Genomic DNA, 20,662 nt, shown 5'->3' with positions numbered 1-20,662 from the left:
CTGCCTGTATTCAGCATGTGTTCTTTGCTGCCTCTGTCCTTGGCAGGCTCCATCTGGCTCCTCCACATTCTTTCTGTGAATTGGTAAAGACTTATCTCACTGAAGTTTATTAATAGACCAGCTGGGTGTGGTGGTGCATGCTTGTAATCCCAGCACTTAGAAGGTAGACAGAGGAGGATTGTAAATTTGAAGACAGCCTATATTACAAGAGCCTGTGTCACAGCATAGTTAGAGAACCTCTAGTGGGAACTGAGGACGTAGCTTAGTAGATGAGTGCTCGCCTAACCACTAGCTCCGGCCCAAACATTTTATTTATTATTATAAGTACACTGTAGCTGTCTTCAGATGTACCAGAAGAGGGTATCACATCTCATTACGGATGGTTGTGAGCCACCATGTGGTTGCTGGGATTTGAACTCAGGGTCTTCGGAAGAGCCGTCAGTGCTCTTAACCACTGCACCATCTCTCCATGTTGACCAGTTATGTTCTTTAAATCTTTGTTTTTTCGAGACAGGGTTTCTCTGTGTAGCCCTGGCTGTCCTGGAACTCACTCTGTAGACCAGGCTGGCCTTGAACTCAGAAATCCGCCTGCCTCTGCCTCCCAAGTGCTGGGATTAAAGGCGTGTGCCACCACTTCCTGGCATTCCGTAAGTCTTATTATTTAACATTTTAAGGTCATCTTGCCTACTGGGCAGATGCATAGCCTTACACAGTATTGTTTAAATTATATTCTTAAGACCTAGAGTATCACTGCTGTTTGCCACTGTTGCTATGAGCACCATCTTACTGGAGTTCACCAGTTTGAAATGTATGCATGTTTTACCCTTTGATTAGCCAGCACTGTGGCTCAGAAGTACAGCACTTGCCCACATGGGTGAGTACCTCAGTTCCATCTACAGCACTGCAGGAATTTTGAATTTTAACAATAAGTTCCTTATTGTTGCCCCAGAATAATAAGGAACCCAATTTATTCAGATTGAGTCACATGGTATAATGTTGTGAATTTCCTCTTGAGATGTTGGCTCCCAACCTGAAAGGAGAAGGGAGAGAGGGTTTTGCAGTGCAGCCTGCAGAGCGTGCTTCCTGCCAGGGCATGCACTCCGTTCTACTCTGTCAGAGTCTGGGTGGTGCTTTCTCAGCTCCTCCCTCAGTGTTCTCTATCCTTTCTCCTCAAATATAATTCATAAAAAGTCGGTCAGAGCATGGGGCTTACAACAGCACAGAAGCAGAATGCTTTCAATCCTGAAGTGACACTTGCCCAAATGGAGAGTAAACGTCTGTGGACTTAACCTTAAGGCAGTTTTTGTGTCTGTTTCAAGGTACGCTTCTGCAGGTTGCACAATCACAATCAAAGTGTGTTTCAGTCAGTTCTTTAAAACCAAGAACTCAGGAGTTACCCCTGGGAGGCCAGCTTTGGAATTCCACAGACCATGGGGGCCAAGACTAACAAGGTTAGAGTTTCCCATCCCTGAATGGCCCATTTCATTGATCTGTCTGCAGTGGCAGAAACCGCACAGGATTATAGACAGTGGGAACCCACGTGAGGTGAGCTGGGCCAGCAAGGCAGAGTTCTGAGTTCAGAGCTGTACTTAGCATACAGCACAGTGCTCTGAGGTCCACATTGGAGTGGGGCCTGCGGAAACACAGTTCAAGAAGGGTCATGTCAGAAAGAAATGTGACCACTTTGCTTTCCAACAGAATTCTGATGGTTTCAGCCAAAATATTTTTAGATTTTTTTTTTTCCTAAGAAGATGTGACTTGCCAAGAACTGAGTGCTTAGTTTTCAAATAATTGAAGTGTATTTTATTTGTTCTTTTCTTAAATCTCCAACAAGGGATTGTTTATGGTTCAAAATAGATATAAAGTAACTCTGAATGTTTCCATATCTGAAATGACATAGTAATATAGTTATATTCTTAGCCAGGCTGCAGGCTTCTCTTGTGAAAGAGTCTAGTTTGTATTCTTTTTTAAAAAAAGATTTATTTATTTATTATATCTAAGTACACTGTAGCTGCCATCAGACACACCAAAAGAGCATGCTTTGGATGGTTGTGAGCCACCATGTGGTTGCTGGGATTTGAATTCAGGACATTTGGAAGAGCAGTCAGTGCTCTTAACCGCTGAGCCATTTCTCCAGCCCCTAGTTTGCCTTTGTGTGTGTGGGGGGGGTGTTTTCGAGACAGGGTTTCTCTGTGTAGCCCTGGCTGTCCTGGAACTCACTCTGTAGACCAGGCTGGCCTCAAACTCAGAAATCCAACTGAGTCTGCCTCCCAAGTGCTGGGATTAAAGGCGTGTGCCACCACTGTCTGGCTAGACTATCTTTTTATATTGACTTTTGGCGATTTTAGATGGCATCATCAGGGTGGGAAGTTGATGAACAAACCTGAATCCTTTCTGCCATAGCTCTCCTTTATCCAGCACATTTTCAGACTGGAACATCTTAGGTTCACAGAGCTTAGGGGACAATGTGTGTCCCTGGATCCTGATGGCCTGTGACTTCTCCAGGTTAGGTATTATGTCTCTATAAGCAGTTGTCGGTGCCCACCCAGGATTACACAGTACTTGTCTATGGAGGCCTCCAGCTTATCACTCACGAGTGTCTTTATCTGGGACACTGGGGAGAACAGGGAGGCTGCCTGTTCTTTGCTTTTAGAAAGACCTCTGGCACCATGTAAAGTTGACCCAAGAGAGAGCCTACTCCAGAGAAATGAGGACATGGGCCAGACAGGGATGGAGTGGAGGAGACTCCTGAGAGACCTAGCCAGCTGGATCTGTATGTGAACCATCTTCCATTTCTGTTGAGTGGACTTGGGGAAGCACATGTCTATGACTTCAGTTTGTCCAGTGTGTCATCTCCTCAGGGTAGGACAAGCACAGATGTGGGTGAGTAAGGTTTGTGTTCTTCCTGAGAGGTAGCCCTTGGATGGCACCAGTGCATATTAAATGACTGTTCATCATGGGCATGACACATAGGTTTCCCACCATGGCTGGCTGACTGGGGTTAGGAGGGATTAGGAGGCATGGTGCCGGTGAGCTCACTCTTACACATAGAAGACCAAAGACAGGGAGCACACTGCATTTCTTAGATGGAAGATGAGGGAGGAGCAGGGCTGTCCTGGCAAGTCTGAGAAGCAGATGTCTACAAATGCTCTGAAAGTGTGGTTGAGTCACTTGTGCACTGGTGACAGCTGAAGCCATGGGCTCTGTGCTCAGTTTCCCTTTTTCCTTATTCTACCAGGGTCACCCTGTCTCATCCTTTCTCATCCACAGCTGTCCAGCTTGCCATAAAAATTCCTTTGGGTCTAGCTACTGTCCTATAAAGAAAACCACCAGTATATTCTGTTGTGGATTCATATGGCAGTGGCAGCCATTCCAAATGAGTTCCTAGTTTCCTACTTGTATTTATAAGACCTGTGTGGTTTCTGAGGCAGGTAGGTTGGCAGAGAAATTCTTGTCCTCCTTTATTAGAGGAAAGTGGTGAAGCTTAAGCACAGACCTCCAACTGTATGAGAGCTGGCCTTTCAAACCAGGTGGTCACTCTGCTGCTTGCTGGAGGAGTCTCCTTTGCTCTGGAGTAGTCTCTGTTTCAGAGACTCCATATCATCCCAGGAGATCTAAGGCAGAACACTGTCTCTGCTGCAGTCTCCCCTGGTGCTGGTATTTTCCAAAACAAATACAGGAAGTAAAATGAGAGAAAGAAGATGATTTTCTCTGTGGTTATTAGATAATCAGATTACTCTGGGGATTAGATAAAAATAAATCTTCTGTTCCTATAATTAGTTACTGTGATGACTGAGTTAATCTTTTGTAAGATAATTTCAAAGTTAAATCACGGGGCTGGAGAAATGTCTCAGTGGGCAAGAGTGAGCGCCAGCACTGTCTTGCACAGAACATGAGTTTTCCTTGGTGCCGACTATCAGGGGGCTCAGGACCACCTGTAACTCCAGATCTGACGCCCTCTTCTGACCTTCCTGGGTACATAAATGTGGCACACATTCACATAAACAACCAAAATCTGTCTTGAAATGTTAAATCAGATATACAGGATTTGGCTGAGGGAGTGTATAAGATAGAAAGACCGGGGTGGATCCAAGAACAGACTAGGCATTCTTAACATGAAGGAAGTTAGGTCCCAGACATCCCTCTGCACCTTCCCTGTGCCATCCCGCTCTCCACTTGTCTTGGGGTTTAATATTTGAAGCCTCTGAGGACCACCTTGTACCATTTGCTTCTACTATTGTTTCTATTTATGCTTTTGCAAGACCTTAAAATGGCTTCCCCTTATGGTTTTATTTACAGGCCATGTCCTCATAGAGATTTCCAACACCCACAAGAAACTCAATGAGACTCTTGATGAAAATGTAAGTGGACATTTGAAAAATATATTTTTAAAAATATTGCCTACAACTCAAATAAGATATGTTTTTTTTTTAATTTTCATTTTGTCAACAGTTCAAAAAATTCCATAAGGAGATTATCCATGAGCTGGAGAAGAAGACAGAACTTGATGTAAAGTATATGAACGTGAGTGGGCTTTTCATCCACCCTGGTCAACCTGAACCTGAGCTCTCGGCCTAGAAGAACTGTGTGTGTGTGTGTGTGTGTGTGTGTGTGTGTGATGCTGGGGATGGGCCCCAGGCCTGACATACACTAGGCAAACACTCTGCCACTGAGCTATATCCCCAGCCCTTTAGCCCTTTAGTATTGTTATGTATTCACCAAAGCACTGACTACCCAGTGTCTAAAAACCTTTGAGAAAAGAGGGAATTCAAAAGAAAAGACATTGTCCTAAGAAGTCAAGTTGAATGGAGGGGTCCTCTGGGGCATAGATATGGAAGCAGTATGGCTGTCACTCTCAAGCTCCAGATGGAGCAGAATGAGTGTGAGGCATCAGCCAGCCACACACAGCGGAAGTGTGAGCAAAGGTGACCCCAAGACAGCTTCTACAGTGCTCAGTGAGATATTGTTTAACTTGCAGGCTACTCTTAAAAGATATCAAGCAGAACACAGGAATAAATTAGATTCTTTGGAGAAATCTCAAGCAGAGTTGAAGAAGATCAGAAGAAAAAGTCAAGGTGGACGGAATGCACTCAAATATGAACACAAAGAAATCGAGGTGAGCGTTTCCGCAATGTCTTCCTCTGTCAATCATAAACGTACAGCTTAAGGGGAGGCTCACCTCAGCCATCTGCACCCCGTCACCCGTCCTATGCTGTTGCTGAGGAGAAACGAAAGTATCCCAGGCTGAGTATGGTAGCTGAGTCAGTAATCCTAGCTCTCTCAAGGCTGAGTTAAAAGGGTCTAGCACTAGGCTAGCCTGTGCTACATAGTGAGACACTACATAGTATCTCAAAGAAAAGAACAACAAGGCATGCGTAATCTAACTTAGTAATGCAGCATTTTCCAGAGTTAAGGTATACACGGTACTTCCTGGCATCTCCCCTTAACTCAGGGAGAAGGGGCCCTTTGTGATTAGCATGACTGTCCCTCCTATTTGTTTGCTTGCTTGCTCTGCTTGCTTGTTTGAGATAGGGTCTCTGTGTAAACCAGATTAGTCCAGCACTCACAGAGACCTGTCTGCTTCGGCCTTTCGAGTGCTGCTATTGAAGGTGGGCATCACCACAGGAGGCCTCACTGTCCTCATTTTACCGTGGGCAAATGAGGCTTAGGCTAAGTCCTATGATTGGCACCTGGAACTGTGACCAAGCTTGAAACTTTCTAAGATGACTCTAGTCATCTCTAGAGCACAGAGTTGTATTATGACGGCTGCTCCGTGGGGACCTTTCCCTGCATGAGTCAGTGTCTTAATGACGGTGGTATTTTCCTCAGGCCAGCTTACACGTATTTTGTGCAGTGTTTATCTGCATTTAGTGTTCACTCCATAATAAACTAAGCAGTGGAGAGGTGTCATGCCATGCAGTAATCAGATGCCTCCTGTCATCTTTCTATTGCTTACTTCCATAGTATGTGGAGACTGTTACATCTCGCCAGAGTGAAATCCAGAAGTTCATTGCAGATGGCTGCAAAGAAGCCCTGCTTGAGGAAAAAAGGCGCTTCTGCTTTCTGGTGGACAAGCACTGCAGCTTTGCCAATCACATACACTACTATCACCTGCAGGTGAGTGTGCGACACATTGTACTAAGTGTGGCGGGTGGTGGCTTTATCTTGTATGCAGAAGTCCTTGTATGCCTTTCCTTACAGAGTAACACAGGAGTGCAGTGGGCCCTTACCGAAGTACAGGTGGAATGAATGACCAGATATCCACTTAGCATTAATTTACTAATTTGTGCATATTTAAAGTCCTTTTCAAAAAAACAACAAATTTGGGGCTGCAGTTGTAACTCAGCTTGCCCAGCATGCACTGGGTTTGATCGCTAGCATACCTCATAAATTAGGTCTAGTGGTGCACACCAGTAATCCCCAGGAAGTGAGGCCACGAAGGTCAGAAATTCAAAATCATGCTAAGCTATATAGTGAGTTTGAGGCCAGCCTGGACTATGTCTCAAAAAAAAAAAAAAAAAAAGGCCAACTTTTGTAGACTCCTGTATATCCTGGGTGTCACTGTCTTGAGTAGCCCCAGTCTCTGGGTGATTCTAGATGAACATGGATCTATATGGGACCACTAGCCACTCGCTCTACCCAAGGCCACAGACACCCCTCCTCCATTCACACTCATCATGACGTTGGGTTTTGTTATTTTTCCTTCTTGTTTACAGTGCTCACTCGTGGTCACCTCAGCCACAGCTGGCTTACTTCCCGCCTTCTCACAGATGCAGCTGTTGAGTAGCGCCCAGCAACACTTACACAGCATGCTCAATTTCCCTTCCTCTTTTTTTTTTTCCCTTTTAATTCTCTTGAGGCTTTGTAAGCATCCCAAGTTAACATGATTGAGGTCAAACATTCACTGTTGTTCATAAGCAAGTGATTTAAGACGGTGTTCCGAAATAGAAGTTCTGCAAGAGCTAGACCATAAGCCAATTCATTCTCAGGGAGAAAACCCCGCCCTTTTCTGTGCACATGTCACACAATTCTGTAAGTTTTGTAACTTGAATAAGCAGCTTCCTAATTCAGATACTTAAAGGTCTAAATGGTGTAACAGAAAAAGAACTGCTGTCTTTGGTGCTTGCTTTTGTGTCTGCCCTGGTGTAGAGGCATCTGTAGATGCCCAGGGTTCGTCTACCAGAGTCAGAGCACTGCTGAGTACCTGTAGAAGTACGTGTGCTTCCGTGCCGAGGGCCTCCTGCTGCAGCAGAACAGCAGGGTCACAGCTGCAGAGGGATGCAAGCAACCTTGAGTTTTCTTCCTACGGCAGTGCCCCACTATGCCAGGAGGTAACCTGGGCTATCTTCGGGGAGCTCCAGTTACTGACAATGTCTTCCTTAGATTTACTTGGGTCCGAGTAAACTGTGGAGCAGCACAGACCAATCCAGCTTTTGTTTTGTACCAGAAGCATCTTCAGCTCTCTGAAAGCTGCTGCGTGATTCCCCTGTTGCCGTTAGAGCACTCTAGTCCTTCCTCCAGCCAATGCTAGCAAGTGGTCCTCAGTCCCCCACTCCCCAGCGGTCAGGGTCAGAAGTGTATACGTTTGAAAAAAATAAATAGTGCTGTTGCCATGCAAAGTAGCCTCAGAGCGGGAGCCCTGCTTCCTTTAGGACCAGAGCCCTGCTCTGGAAAGACAGTTCATTGAACGGCTTTGGGAGCCTCTGACAGTCTCACTACAGGAGCAGAGCCAGGCAGTGGGAGCAGGAATGGCCCCTCAGCTTCCAGAGTGTGCAGTGGCTCAGCTCTGCTCATCTGTCTCTCTCTGTGCTGCCACCCATCAACTGTGCGAGCCTGTTAGACTGTGACAGGAGTGCTCCTAGCAGATATTCCTACCTGCTCGCCCACCCACCTCTCCATCTGCAGGCTCTTTCTCACAGATGGACTTCCTGGAACAAAGTCTGATTCATTTGCCTAACACTCACTCACTCTTGGGCCTCTTACCACAGTAGACATGTTGATTCTAGAAGGACTGGTGGGGCGATGGTGACTGTCATTTCCATTGTCGCGCGCGCGCACACACACACACACACACACACACACACACACACACTCACTCACTTATGGTCCTGTGTTACCAGGACGTTCTGTATTGTTGCTGAGGAAGCAGGTAAGTTCCCTTAGGCCTTGAGCCCTCCTCTTCAGCCACCACGACACAGGGATATTCCTAGCTGCTTAACTGCTTGCTGATTTAGACTCACGCCTGGTAACACATCAGTAAGAGATCAGTAGAGATGCTGTTTGAGGTGGTCTTTATCAGCTCTTCTAACAGTGCGCCTCTGTCTTTAATTTTGTTTCTTCTGTATTTATAGTCTGCAGAATTACTTAATTCCAAGCTGCCCCGGTGGCAGGAAACCTGTTGTGATGCCACAAAAGTCCCAGAGAAAATCATGAACATGATAGAAGAGATAAAGACGCCCATCTCCACCCCAGTGTCTGGGACACCACAGCCATCACCCATGATCGAGAGAAGCGAGATGGTAGGATCCGTCCCCTGTGTGCATACTTTCTAGTATGAGTTAGTTCAAACTGACTCAGAGGACCAGGACTGACTTTGATAGACACACCATCAACCCTCCTTCGCTGATTCTTAACCTTTCCCGTCTTCCTTTAGAACTAGAGTTGACTGTGCAAATGTTTGATGCTCCGCTTGCCTTGCTACATGTGCTTTAGAAATGTCATCATTACTGTATTCCAACATTATAAGTTTATTCCCACTGACGGCACAGTTGAATCTGAGAGAAACTAGAAAGCTCTGGTGCCATCCAGTACCTGGAAGACAGCAGTAGGAAGATCGTAAACTTCAGGCTGGCCTAGACTACATATTAGACCTTTCTCTTAAAGAAGAAAAGAAATGATATGTTTGAGGATTGCTTCAACATCATGCAGGCCTGCCTTGCAAACCTGGGTGAGGGGCATACATGAAACAAGGTTAGCCATAAATTGCTTGCCATCAAAGTTATGTGCTAAGCAAGTTAATATAATATGCTCAAAATTCCTTCAAAAACTTATTTCGAGTGTAGACTCCTGTAGCCAAGTAGCGCTTCAGAGGGAGCCTATCTAGCTGTGGAGACTTATACCTGCAGTGCCAGCACTCGGGAGGCAGAGGCAGGCAGCTCTCTCTGAGTTAGAGTACAGCCTGGTCTACACAGAGAGTCCCAGGCTAGCTAGAACTACATAGTGAGGCTCTAAGACTAAATGAATACTTCTAAAATATTCACAACTAGGAAAGTGGCATCCTGGAAATATGTATTACTCTCTCACATAGCAGTCTAATATTAGACTGACAGAGATTTGTTTCTACAGATTGGGAAAGACTATGGCACCCTTTCTAAATTCTCACCAAAGATGCCCCCCGCCCCTTCAGTCAAAGCCTACACCAGTCCTTTGATTGATATGTTCAATAACCCAGCCACAGCTGCACAGAGTTCAGAAAAAACAAACAACTCCACAGGTAAGAGATTTAGTTTGATTTCTTTTATGGAAGCTTTAAAAAACAAAGTTGAAGCTGGGCGGTGGTGGCACACGCCTTTAATCCCAGCACTTGGGAGGCAGAGGCAGGCGGATTTCTGAGTTCGAGGCCAGCCTGGTCTACAGAGTGAGTTCCAGGACAGCCAGGGCTATACAGAGAAACCCTGTCTTGAAAAAACAAAAGAACAAAACAAAGCAAAAAAACAAAGTTGATCTTTCTATCTAATTTTGTAAAGATTCATTTTATGTGCATGTATGTAATATGAATGTAAGCTCCATGTGTGCTAGGGGCCAGGAGAGGTGTTAGATTCCCTGGAGATGGAGCTGCAGGTGATTGTGAGCCACTCAATATGGATGCTGAGAACCAAATCCAGGCCCTTTGCCAAAACAGGAAATACTCTTAACCACTGTTCCATTTTTACAATTAAAAAAATTTTTTTTTTCTTTTTTTTGGTTGGGCTGGAGAGATGGCTCAGTGGTTAAGAGCATTGACTGCTCTTCCAGAGGTCCTGAGTTCAATTTCCCAGCAACCACATTGTGGCTCACAACCATCAGATCTGTAATGGGATCTGATGCCCTTTTCTGGTGTATCTGAGGACAGTGACAGTGTATTCATATAAATAAAATAAAAAAATGAATCTTTAGAAAATAATTTTTAAAAACTTGTTAATTTTTTTTTTGATAAATCTATTATGAGGGAAAATCAGACACATAGGTCTAGTAGATGCATACAGCCCTGACTTTGAGTAACTTGTACCTCAAAGAAATAATCCTGGAGCCAAGAGCACAGCTCCATAGTAAAGCCTAGCATGTATGAAGCTCTAGGGTCCACTCCCAGTGTTTGGGGGATGTGGGGGTGGGGAGAGTAAAGGAGATGGGCTAAATAAGGTCTGGTCTAAACCCTAGACACTGGGTAGGTGACATGTTTCTGTAGGACTAATCTATGTACTGGTAGATATCTATAGAGTAAATATTTTGTTGAGAAGGATTTTTTTAAGATTTTTTTTTTAATCGTGTGTGCTTCTGTGTGGGTGTAAGCACTTTGAGGCCAGAAGAGGGATGGGATGCCTTGTATCTGGAGTTGGGGGCAGTTGTGAACCACTCGCCATGAGCGCTAGGAACCTAATTCAGATCTTCTGCAAGTGCAATACCTGTTCTTACCACTTAACCGTCACTCCAGCCTGAGAGGTGTTATAATTAAAAAGAAACAGGACAGAAGATAATAAATTAGTTTCACACAGCATCCCATATCTGAAAGCTCCTTCAGTACAAATCTGATTGTCAATCAAGTTGTGCCCTAGAGAGAACCCACAGAACCTATAGTATTCAGCTGTAGGGGAAGATGAGAGATTACAGCAAGAGATTTCTATAAAGATAGTCAGGATTGCTCAGCAAGGAAAAATAATAGCTTGTAGCTATTTGCTTTTGAGGAAAGATAAAGTATATAATTCATTCAAATAACTCCGATTCCTTCTAGTAAAAGCCAAGTGAAAATTTCTGGCAGATTCAGTGTTTGAGGTAATTAGAAATATGTTAAGAGTAGCAAAATTTGGGGCTGGAGAGATGGCTCAGCGGTTAAGAGCACTGACTGCTCTTCTCAGAGGTCCTGAGTTCAATCCCCAGCAACCACATGGTGGCTCATAACCATCTATAATGAGATCTGGCATCCAGGAAGAACACTGTATACATAATAAATAAATCTTTAAAAAAAAAAAATAGCCAGGCAGTGGTGGCACACGCCTTTAATCCCAGCACTTGGGAGGCAGAGGCAGGTGGATTTCTGAGTTCAAGGCCAGCCTGGTCTACAGAGTGGGTTTCAGGACAGCCAGGGCTACACAGAGAAACCCTGTTTCAAAATAAAACAAAACAAAACAAATAAAAAAGAATAGTAAAATTTATATTGTATTTGTTATAGAGATACAATAGTAAAGCAGGTATTTTAAAGCCCTATGGCAGTTTCCCATTTCCTAGAGTAGCACATATCAGCTGGTATCTAAGTTGAGAGACCACAGTGGTACAGTGCTCAAGTGTAGGGCCTGTGGGCTCAGCTGCCCCAGTGGCTATAGCTGCCATTGGCCAGTTGTGATCTGGACCAGTCTGGGAACTCTTGTGGGCTCAATTTCTGTGTCCATCAATATCAGCAGTCACGGAGCCTTCCTCTGGAGGCTAGCTGGTGGCTGAGGTTCTTGACAAGCAGGTTCCTAATAAGTTCTCAACAACAGGAACTCTGCAGCTCGAGTGTACATGCTCAGTGAGAAGCCAGAACACCAGCATATCCAGTTCCCTCCTCTGTCTTGTAACGCAAGGGAAAGGCGGTGGGTCTAGGCTGTTGCCTCAGCTGCCTTTCAGTTCCAACTGAAAGAGCAGTTAAGTGCGGGCACTTCACCTGTGAAAAGAGCTGGCCTGGCTGTCATGTGACAGGTGAAGCTGGCATGCCCTGCTGGCCTTCTCTTATTACAAGTGCTTTTGGCTGCTGGGCTCCTCTGCCCACTAAGAAAGCCTCCAGCTGAGGCATACCGGTCTCCTCCTTGTGGGCAACATGAAAGGTCTGGAAATAGGCCAAAATTTAAGTTTCCCTAATAGAATCATGTAGGCAAGACACAGAAACAAGTGGTTTCCTGGGGTCATTCATTCAAACTTTCCTGCCAAGCTTTCTCTGAATCACCATCATGGCCTTGCTCACTTCAGCAAACACTGGGGAAGATCCCAGTTTACAGCGATCAGTTTCTGTTGCAACTGGGCTAAACATGATGAAGAAGCAGAAAGTGGAGACCATCTTCCCTCACACTGCTGGCAACAATAAGACCTTACTGAGCTTTGCCCAGGGGGACATCCTCACACTGCTCATCCCTGAGGAGAAGGACGGCTGGCTCTATGGGGAGCACGACAGCACCAAAGCGTGAGTTGGCACCAGCCCATCTGCATCGGGTTCAAATGGCCCTCGCCTCAGGGACCTGCCATCTTTCCTGTAAACTGCAAGTTGTCTGTGGATGTGGGAGCCTTTGTATCTCTTTATATTCGGGGCCACATCTGTTATTACATCCCAGGATGCTTTGTGCTTGTACATAGGTGAACTTGGTGCAAGAATAGATCATCAGATCATACTATGTCCCTGCTCACAAAAGGCATACATATTGTTTATACTTACTTATTGTGTATGTGTATGCATGTGTGTGTATACAGCATAGATGTATGAGGACAACCTTCAGGGATCTGTTCTCTCCTTCCAGCATGTTGATTCCCAAGATCATCAAGCTATTATTGTGTGTGTGTGAGTGTGTGTGTGTGTGTGTGTGTGTGTATAGGAGACACCTGAAAAAGCCTTCATTTCATTCAGCCCTTTTGCAAGTGGCTAGCCTACCCCAGCTGTCATCAGGATATCCCCAAGTGGGAGTACCAGTTGTGTGCCTGCCTCAGGTCTTTTTTTTTAACCTTACCTTTAGGAGGGGCTGGTTCCCATCGTCATATACAAAGTTGCTGGAAGAAAATGTCAAGGAAGCAGTATCTGTCCCTACACCAAGGTAAGGCCTATGGCCCAGCTCTCCAGCAACTAAACCATGCCCTGACCCTAGTATCCCAGACACATTAGAGTTAGCAAGCAGCCACCCCGGGGTTAACACTTCAACACTTGGGTGATAGGAACCAGTGGCTGCTCCTCTGTGGTTTCTGTGGTCCATGAGCTTCCCTGACTATCGGCTAGGACAAGGCCCAGCCCAGCCCACCAACTCCTCACACACACACACACACACACACACACACACACACACACACACCCGTCCCCACCAGTCGCACACTAAGCCCACAGCTCACCATTCCTTTTTCTTACCAGCAGTGGTGGCCCTGTGCAGCACTTTGCTGTGATGTTCCCTCTCCTTGAGTTCTGTCCTAGTGCTGTTTTCTTTCCTCCCTGTGTCCCCTTGGTGTCCTCTGTGGGACCATTTGCTTCATCACACAGATATTCACGCTTCCCAGGACCCATCCTCAGTCCTCTATTATCTGTGTTTCCTGAGCTATTTCATCGATTTTTTTTTTTTTACATTTATTTATTTATTTTGGGGGAGAAAGCAGGTGCCACCACACATGTGTGGAAGTCAGAAGACAACCTGCAGGAATCAGTTCTCTCCTTCCATCATGTGGGCCCCAGGGCTGAAACTCAGGTTATCAGACTTGGCAATAGGAGCACTTCCCCACAGATACATGTAACTACACCAGCGGGCCTCCTTTGTCACCGCCACACTGATAATCCCCAGTTCTTCAGTGTAGGCTGTGGCCATGAAAATAGCCATCTTAGAGCTGGAAAGATGGCTCAGGGTTTAAGAATGCTTTCTGCTGTTGTAGAGGACACAAGCCAGTTCTCAGTCAGGTAGCTCACAACTGGTAAAACAGACATTTAAAAACTTTAAAAAAGAAAAAAAAGCTAGACATGATGATACACGCTTTTAATCTCAGCACTTGGGAGGCAGAGACAGGCAGACTCTGAGTTTGAGGCCAGCCTGGTCTACAGAGTGAGTTCCAGGACAGCCAAGGCTACACAGAGAAACCCTGTCTCAAAAAACCAAGAGCGGGGAGAAGAGGGGGGTCCAGCTTAAAAGTGAGAAAACTGAGACACAAGAAGGTTTTAAGAACTTGCTTGGGCTGGAGAGATGGCTCAGAGGGTAAGAGCACCGACTGCTCTTCCGAAGGTCATGAGTTCAAATCCCAGCAACCACATGGTAGCTTACAACCACCCATAATGAGATCTGATGCCCTCTTCTGGTGCATCTGAAGACAGTTACAGTGTACTTATTTATACTAATAAATAAATCTTTAAAGAAAAAAAAGAACTTGTTTGCCAAGTATAGTACATGCCTTTAACTGCAGCATCCAAGAAGCAGGGGTGGGCAGATCTCTCTGAAATCGAGCCAGCCTGGTTTATATAATGAGGTCTAGGATAGTCAGAGCTACATAGTGTGAGACCCTGTCTCCAAAAAAAAAAAAAAAAAAAAGAGAAAAGAAAAGAAAAAAAAAAGAAAAGAAAAAGAAAAACAACCAACTTGCTCAAGGAGATACAGCCAAGACTGGAATTAGTTATAACCAGTCCAGGATGAATATATATCCAGTGTGGCTACTTATGGTCTTAGGTATTTTAGCTGGCCGCACAGTGTACCCTCAGGAATGACACATCCACACTGAACTGGTCACCTTTACCATAAACACCTTCAGTCACACTGTTCTCTGACCTCTGACCCCTCCAGGCCATGCTCAGCATCCTTCAGCCCCGCTGCTCAGCAACTATCTCCATATGTTCCTCTCTAGCAGAGTCTAAACATGCTGTTGTACCAAGAAGGAAAACTGACTGTCTGGAGAGGGGTAGGAGTTTTTTGAGACAGGGTCTCAATGTATAGCTAAAGATAAGTGCAAATGTATATAAACATACACATGTAAGCATGTAAATTACTATGTATGTATGTAGTGCGGTGCTGTCATCCTCTTCACCTTTGCTTTCATGTGTATTGTTTGGATTTCATGTATGTCTGTGAACCACATGAATATCAGCACCTTCAGAGGGTACAAGAGGGCACTAGATCCTGGAAATGGAGTCAGCGATGGTGGGGATCCCCATCATGGGGATGCTGGAGATCAAGCTGGAGTCTCTAGAAGAGCTCTTAACTGCTGAGCCGTCTCTCTCTGTCACCCTAGTCCTTGGCTATGGGGTGTTTGGGGTGTTGGGGTCCGTCCAAGTGACCTTGTCTGACCTGGCTCCCTCCCTTTTGGTGTTGAGCCCTGCGCCAGTGAGAAGTGTCAGCACTGTGGATCTCACTGAGAAGAGCAGTGTTGTCATCCCACCTCCCGACTACCTGGAGTGCCTGTCCATGGGAGCCACCTCAAACAAGAGACCTGACGCTCCCAAGGTGCCTTCTACATCTACCTTCAAAGCCCCAGTGTCCAGACCAGAAGCCACATCCACATCTCCCGTGAGTGCTGTTGGGGGCAGGCTCTGTTCATGACTGATGGGGGTGAGGGCCTTGGGTTATCTTCTTCACAGACACAAACTCTCCCCAGCTCTAAGCCCTCCTTCCTTTTTATTCTATCTTATGTAGGAGAATCGGCACCATTAGCTAGCTGGAGTTTTCCTGTCTCCTTGCTTTTGTCTTAGTTTTTTATTCTTTTTAATCGCCTTCCTCTGCATTTTGTTCCTTTTTGTTTTCTGAAAAGAGGAGGGACTGAGCTTAAAAATGGAGACTTTGTGCCAGCCAATGTGCAAACATTGTCTTTAATCCTAAACTACCCCTAAGAAGGGAAGTGGAGAGCTTGGGCCCCTAGCTACACCCTTGGCAATTGCAGGTGCAGCGTCTACAGAGCACCTGGCACCTGTGAGCTCCAGACAAACAAGCAAGGCCCAGGCTTCTTTGGAATTTAGTGATTAGAAGCAGATAATAAACCAAAACAGGATGAAAGCATGCTGAAAATAAGGGGAGAGGGATAATGAATAGGGTGGCACCCTGGGTGGATGTGACAGCTTAGATTTGTTTAAAGTTAATCATCCCAAGATGGAGCCCCAAGAAAGGGGAAGAAAACTTCGTTCTGAGTGGGGAGGCTTCCAGGGATCCCACTGAGAGTGGCATGCTGGGATGGGCTCCAAGCTGAAGAGAGGAAGGGGCCTTCAGCCAGAGCTTGTTGAGGAGCAGGGGCAGCCAGCCTACTAGATGCATTCCTGCATCTAAGAGTCAGACCTGCTGTCACAAAGGACAATGAGCAGCATATGTGGCTATGGTCTCTCTGAGGTGGCATTCAAGCTGTGACAGGAAAGAGCCATTGTGTAGAAGTCCTCAGAGATGTTTATGAGGCAGAGAGCAGAACTTTTAAACATTGTGTGCAATGCGCACACACAGAGCATGGACTGGATGACTAGCTCTAGGTCAGGGGGAATTCTCTTCAGGGAGGATAGTTCTCTTCAGGGAGGACAGAAGAGGAAAAGGTAGAGAAAAGGAAGATGGCCGAGGAGTCAGGGTGCATCCAGGCAAAGGAGCCTGATGTGCGTCCTCAGTGTCCAGTCTGAAGAGATGGAGGCGGGAGAATGTCCTGAGTTCAAGACCAACTTGGGATATGAGTCTCAGGTCAGCATAGGCTGCAGAGTGAGACCTGGTCTCAAACAATTGCATGTCACAACCACAAGTGTAGTGTATAGGGCCATTGTTCATGTGTGAGCAGAGTCTGTAGTGTGCTCCGTGCTTTTGTAAGACTTTCATTTTCTCCTACAGAAATTCAAGTATAAAGCAAATAGCTCTCTCAGCTGTAACTAATCAGTCACCTACCAACCTGGTTCTTCCATTCCCAGTTGTTCATAGCAATGCCAGACAATATAAAGACTGAAAAAAGAAGACTCATTTGAAAATTATAACAGGACCAATATCTTTAAAAACCTGACATTCCTGAGAATGTCATTAAAATATTGTTTATAAATAAGATGCAGTGGCAGATACCTGCAATCCTGGCACTCAGGCGGTAGAGTCTGGAAGATCTGAAGTGCAGCAGCATCCTTAGTTTTATAGTATTTGAAACCAGATGAGAGAGAGAAGGGGGGGAGGGAAGGAAGGAGAGAGAGAGAGAGAGAGAGAGAGAGAGAGAGAGAAAGAGAGAGAGAGAGAGAGAGAGAGGGAGAGAGAGAGAACATTTGAATCTGGATCTTGTAATTAGTCAAGGGGCTTTATGAGTCCTTCTCATTGACAGGTCTCCCTTCATTCTTCTCCTTGCAATTGTTGTTGTCACTGTTGTTTAGAAAACTAGGTCATTTGTCTTGGAAGGTGTCACCAGTCTGTGCTGTGCTGGTTACATCCCTGGAGTGCCCTTTCCTCTGTCCACTCACTGTCCTGTGTTTCTGGAGCTCTAGCACAGTCAGCTTCTCTCTGCTGCTCTATGATTACCTGTCATTGGAGTCAACAGGATTTCTCTTTTTGTGACAGCAACAGTTAATCGATGGTCACCTGGTTGTCTAGTGTGTTTTAAGGTTAAAGAATCCTGTCCAAGACAGATCTGATGACAGCCATCTCTCCCCACCCCCCAAAACATGTTTTTATCTTCAGCAATCTTGCCACACGGACCGAGGGAGTTGACAGAGCAGTCCTTACTTCATCAGATGGACAAATTGACAAGTCCAGTTTTAAAAAAATAAATATTGACTCAAACAACAGTAACAAAAGGACTCTCAAAAAAAAAAAAAAAAATTGCTGGGTGTGGTGGTACTTGCCTTTGATCCCAGCACTGGGGAGGCAGACACAGGTGTCTCTCTGAGTTCGAGGCCAGCCAGATAGAGTTCCAGGGCAGTCACAACTGTAAGACCCTGTCTCAAAAAAAGAAAATATGCCAGGCAGTGATGGCGCATGACTTTAATTCCAGCACTTGGAAGGCAGAGACAGGAGGATTTCTGAGTTCAAGGCCAGCCTGGTCTACAGAGTGAGTTCCAGGACAGCCAGGACTATACAGAGAAACCTGTCTTGAAAAACAAACAAACAAACAAAAATGTACATAACCAGAGTCACTCTCAGACTGTGAGACTCAAAATAAGACCTAGCTTTGTTTTTAAACCTCTTGCTTGCCTAAATCATAAGCTACTGTCAGTATCGAGAAACTGAGTCAGTATGGTAGCACATGCCTGTAATTCAGGAGGCTGAGGGAGGATAACTGTAAGTTTCAGGCCAGTCTGGACTAGATAGTGAGACTCTGTCTCAGAAGCACCCCCTCTCCAAAGGAAAAACAAATTAGGAGTCTGCCCCTTCCTCTGCAGTGCTCCTGGGCCCTAGAGGGGACGGCATCAACACCTTGTTTAGAGGCTGGCTCTCAGTGCCAGGACATGGGGCTTCTGGCCTTAGAGAAGAGACAATAACTCTGGGCCACACACAAGGGGTCCTGGCTATCTGAGAATGGCGTTTCTTAATCTGTTGCCCAGCACTTGGGAAGCTGAGACAGTTTGAGGCCAGCCTGGGCCACACAGTGAGACCCTGACTCAGTTCCCAAAGATCTAGGGATGGAGTTCAGCCGGTAGTACTCACTATGCCCTTGGTTTCATTCCCAGCACTTCATAAACTGGCCATGGTGGTATCAAGCTGTAATCTCAGCACTGGAGAAATGGAGGCAGGAGGATTACACATTCAAAGTCATTCTTGGCTACACTGCAAATTTTATGCTAGTGTGGGCTATATGATCTTGTTTTTAAAAAATGAAAAAAACCTGTATTTGGTGCATGAACTTGTATGTTATCCTTTAATAAAGTGCTTACTTGAAAACCAAGTACAGGCAGGTCCCTGACTTAGGTGTAGCCACAGTGGCTACAAATTTTTGTTAAAGATCAGAGTCTAAGTTTTGTCCCAATCCTTTTGAAAAATCTGAAATTCCTAATAACTACATTCTTATCTAAGGCACTTTGGGATATGGGAATAGCTTTGTGGTAGAGTACTTGGGTAACATGCACAGGGCCCTGAAATCCATCCCAGCATATACATATATGCAGACAAACACTTGTTAAAAAATATAAAATTTTAAAAAAGAAAGAGACTATAAACAATATTTAAATCAACCACAAAATCCCAGAGAGTCCCAAACCAAAAACGGCCATCGCGCTTGCTCTTTGAAGCAACACTAAGTCTGCTGTTTGCTGTCTCTGCTCCTGGGACTCCTGATTTGAGCCTGTCTAATGAAGGAGCAGCGTCAATGGGAGATTGGCTGTTCTCTGTATAGTTTGCCTAGGATCGTGAGTATATATTGAAAATAATATAATAATAATAATAATAGCAATAATCTAGGAGGCTAGGGATATAGCCTAATGGTAGAACAATCAACTAGAATGTAGAAAACCCTGAATTTAGCCCCTAGCACCATTCAAAATCATAAAAAAATAAAAGAATGGGTTTGGTTTGGTTCTGTTTTCTGAAAGCTAGAAAAAAATGTTAAAAGAAAATTTTGAGTAATGCTTATATTTCCAGAATATGATTAACATTGATTATGTTTCTTTTGATACAGATTTAGATAAATATAAACTGGTGGCTGGGTGAGAGGATGGATGGTTGGTTCACCTCCACTCCTGACCTGACACCCACACACAGTAGACTCATAGCATTTTCTATGGCCAGTACCAATTGAGCCGCCGTGCCTGGACCCTGCTGCGAGCTGGCCTGGCTAGATAACTTAAGGGCAACATGGATTACAGAGCCGTGGGAAAGGAGAGCAGAGGACAGCTACTTCCTAGGTCCTGCAGTGGATTGAGAAATGTCCCAGAACAGCACAGGAGGGGAAGGGAGCTGGGAGTTCTGACTGATAAGGCACATTCCACTGCCTTCTCTGCGTTTACCAGGGGCCTGATAAGATGCTAGATTGCCTTCCTGATCCAGAAGATAGTGGGAAATACCAGCTAGTAAAAAGTCAAACGTCACTAGACAGTAATGGAGATGCAGCTCCGTTGTTACAGTTCTTGCTCAGCTTGAATAAAGCTCTCAGTTCCATCCCCAGCACCACAGAAACCTAGCATACAGCTACATACCTAAAACCCCAGCACTCAGAGGAGGAAGCAGGAAGATCAGGAATTCAAGGTCATGGCTAGCCTTGGCTACATGAGACCCAATGTCAAACAAGCAAGCAAAACAACAATTGTCTTTCAAAATCCAAAGGATTTTGAAAATATTTGAGAGCCCCTACCCAGGCTTATGAGGCTCCTGCCCCAGTCCCACTAAGGAAGATTACTTTGCCTACCTTACACAGAAGAGAAATGGGCAACAACCCTACACAAATGCCTAGGGTTTCCCCTTAGAGGATGAGGGTACATGACAGATTTGTACACCACTGTTACCAACTACAGAAAGGGCAGACACTTTTTGAACATTTCAGGATCCTAGGCAAACTACAGAGAGAACGGCCAATCTCCCATTGACACTGCTCCTTCATTAGACTACCAGCTCAAATCAGGAGTTCCAGGAGCAAAACCGGGAAGCTGCAGAATTAGTCTTGCTCCCAAGAGCAAGCAAAATGCCCAGCTTTGGCTTGGGAGACTCTGGGGTTTTGTTGTTCATTTAAATATTGTTTATAATCTCATCTTTTTTTTTCTTTTCTTTTTCGGTTTTTTTGAGATAGGGTTTCTCTGTGTAGTCCTGGCTGTCCTGGAACTCACTCTGTAGACCAGGCT

The 20,662-nt window shown here is 45.2% G+C and overlaps 1 protein-coding gene and 1 long non-coding RNA gene across 2 annotated transcripts in view; one reads left to right on the top strand and one right to left on the bottom strand.

The window, feature by feature from the left end:
• The window catches only part of LOC116068736, a 33,442-nt gene extending 15,787 nt beyond the window's left edge, over positions 1-17,655 (bottom strand). The window contains exon 1 of the long non-coding RNA XR_004109672.1: positions 16,974-17,655. This is a non-coding gene — a long non-coding RNA (uncharacterized LOC116068736). The remainder of the gene's footprint in view (positions 1-16,973) is intronic.
• Baiap2l1 (BAR/IMD domain containing adaptor protein 2 like 1) overlaps positions 1-20,662 on the top strand; it is a 96,589-nt gene that overhangs the window by 70,383 nt on the left and 5,544 nt on the right. Inside the window, exons 4-12 of the mRNA XM_031338670.1 lie at positions 4,300-4,361; positions 4,453-4,524; positions 4,979-5,116; positions 5,965-6,117; positions 8,352-8,519; positions 9,346-9,493; positions 12,199-12,409; positions 12,954-13,031; positions 15,272-15,464. Coding sequence (XP_031194530.1) covers positions 4,300-4,361; positions 4,453-4,524; positions 4,979-5,116; positions 5,965-6,117; positions 8,352-8,519; positions 9,346-9,493; positions 12,199-12,409; positions 12,954-13,031; positions 15,272-15,464 — 1,223 coding nt within the window. The remainder of the gene's footprint in view (positions 1-4,299; positions 4,362-4,452; positions 4,525-4,978; positions 5,117-5,964; positions 6,118-8,351; positions 8,520-9,345; positions 9,494-12,198; positions 12,410-12,953; positions 13,032-15,271; positions 15,465-20,662) is intronic.

This window comes from Mastomys coucha, unplaced genomic scaffold (assembly GCF_008632895.1).
Source record: "Mastomys coucha isolate ucsf_1 unplaced genomic scaffold, UCSF_Mcou_1 pScaffold22, whole genome shotgun sequence".
NCBI classification, from domain to species: domain Eukaryota; kingdom Metazoa; phylum Chordata; class Mammalia; order Rodentia; family Muridae; genus Mastomys; species Mastomys coucha.
Note: the sequence above shows the minus strand (reverse complement) of the source record. Positions and strands in the feature narration are given on the sequence as shown.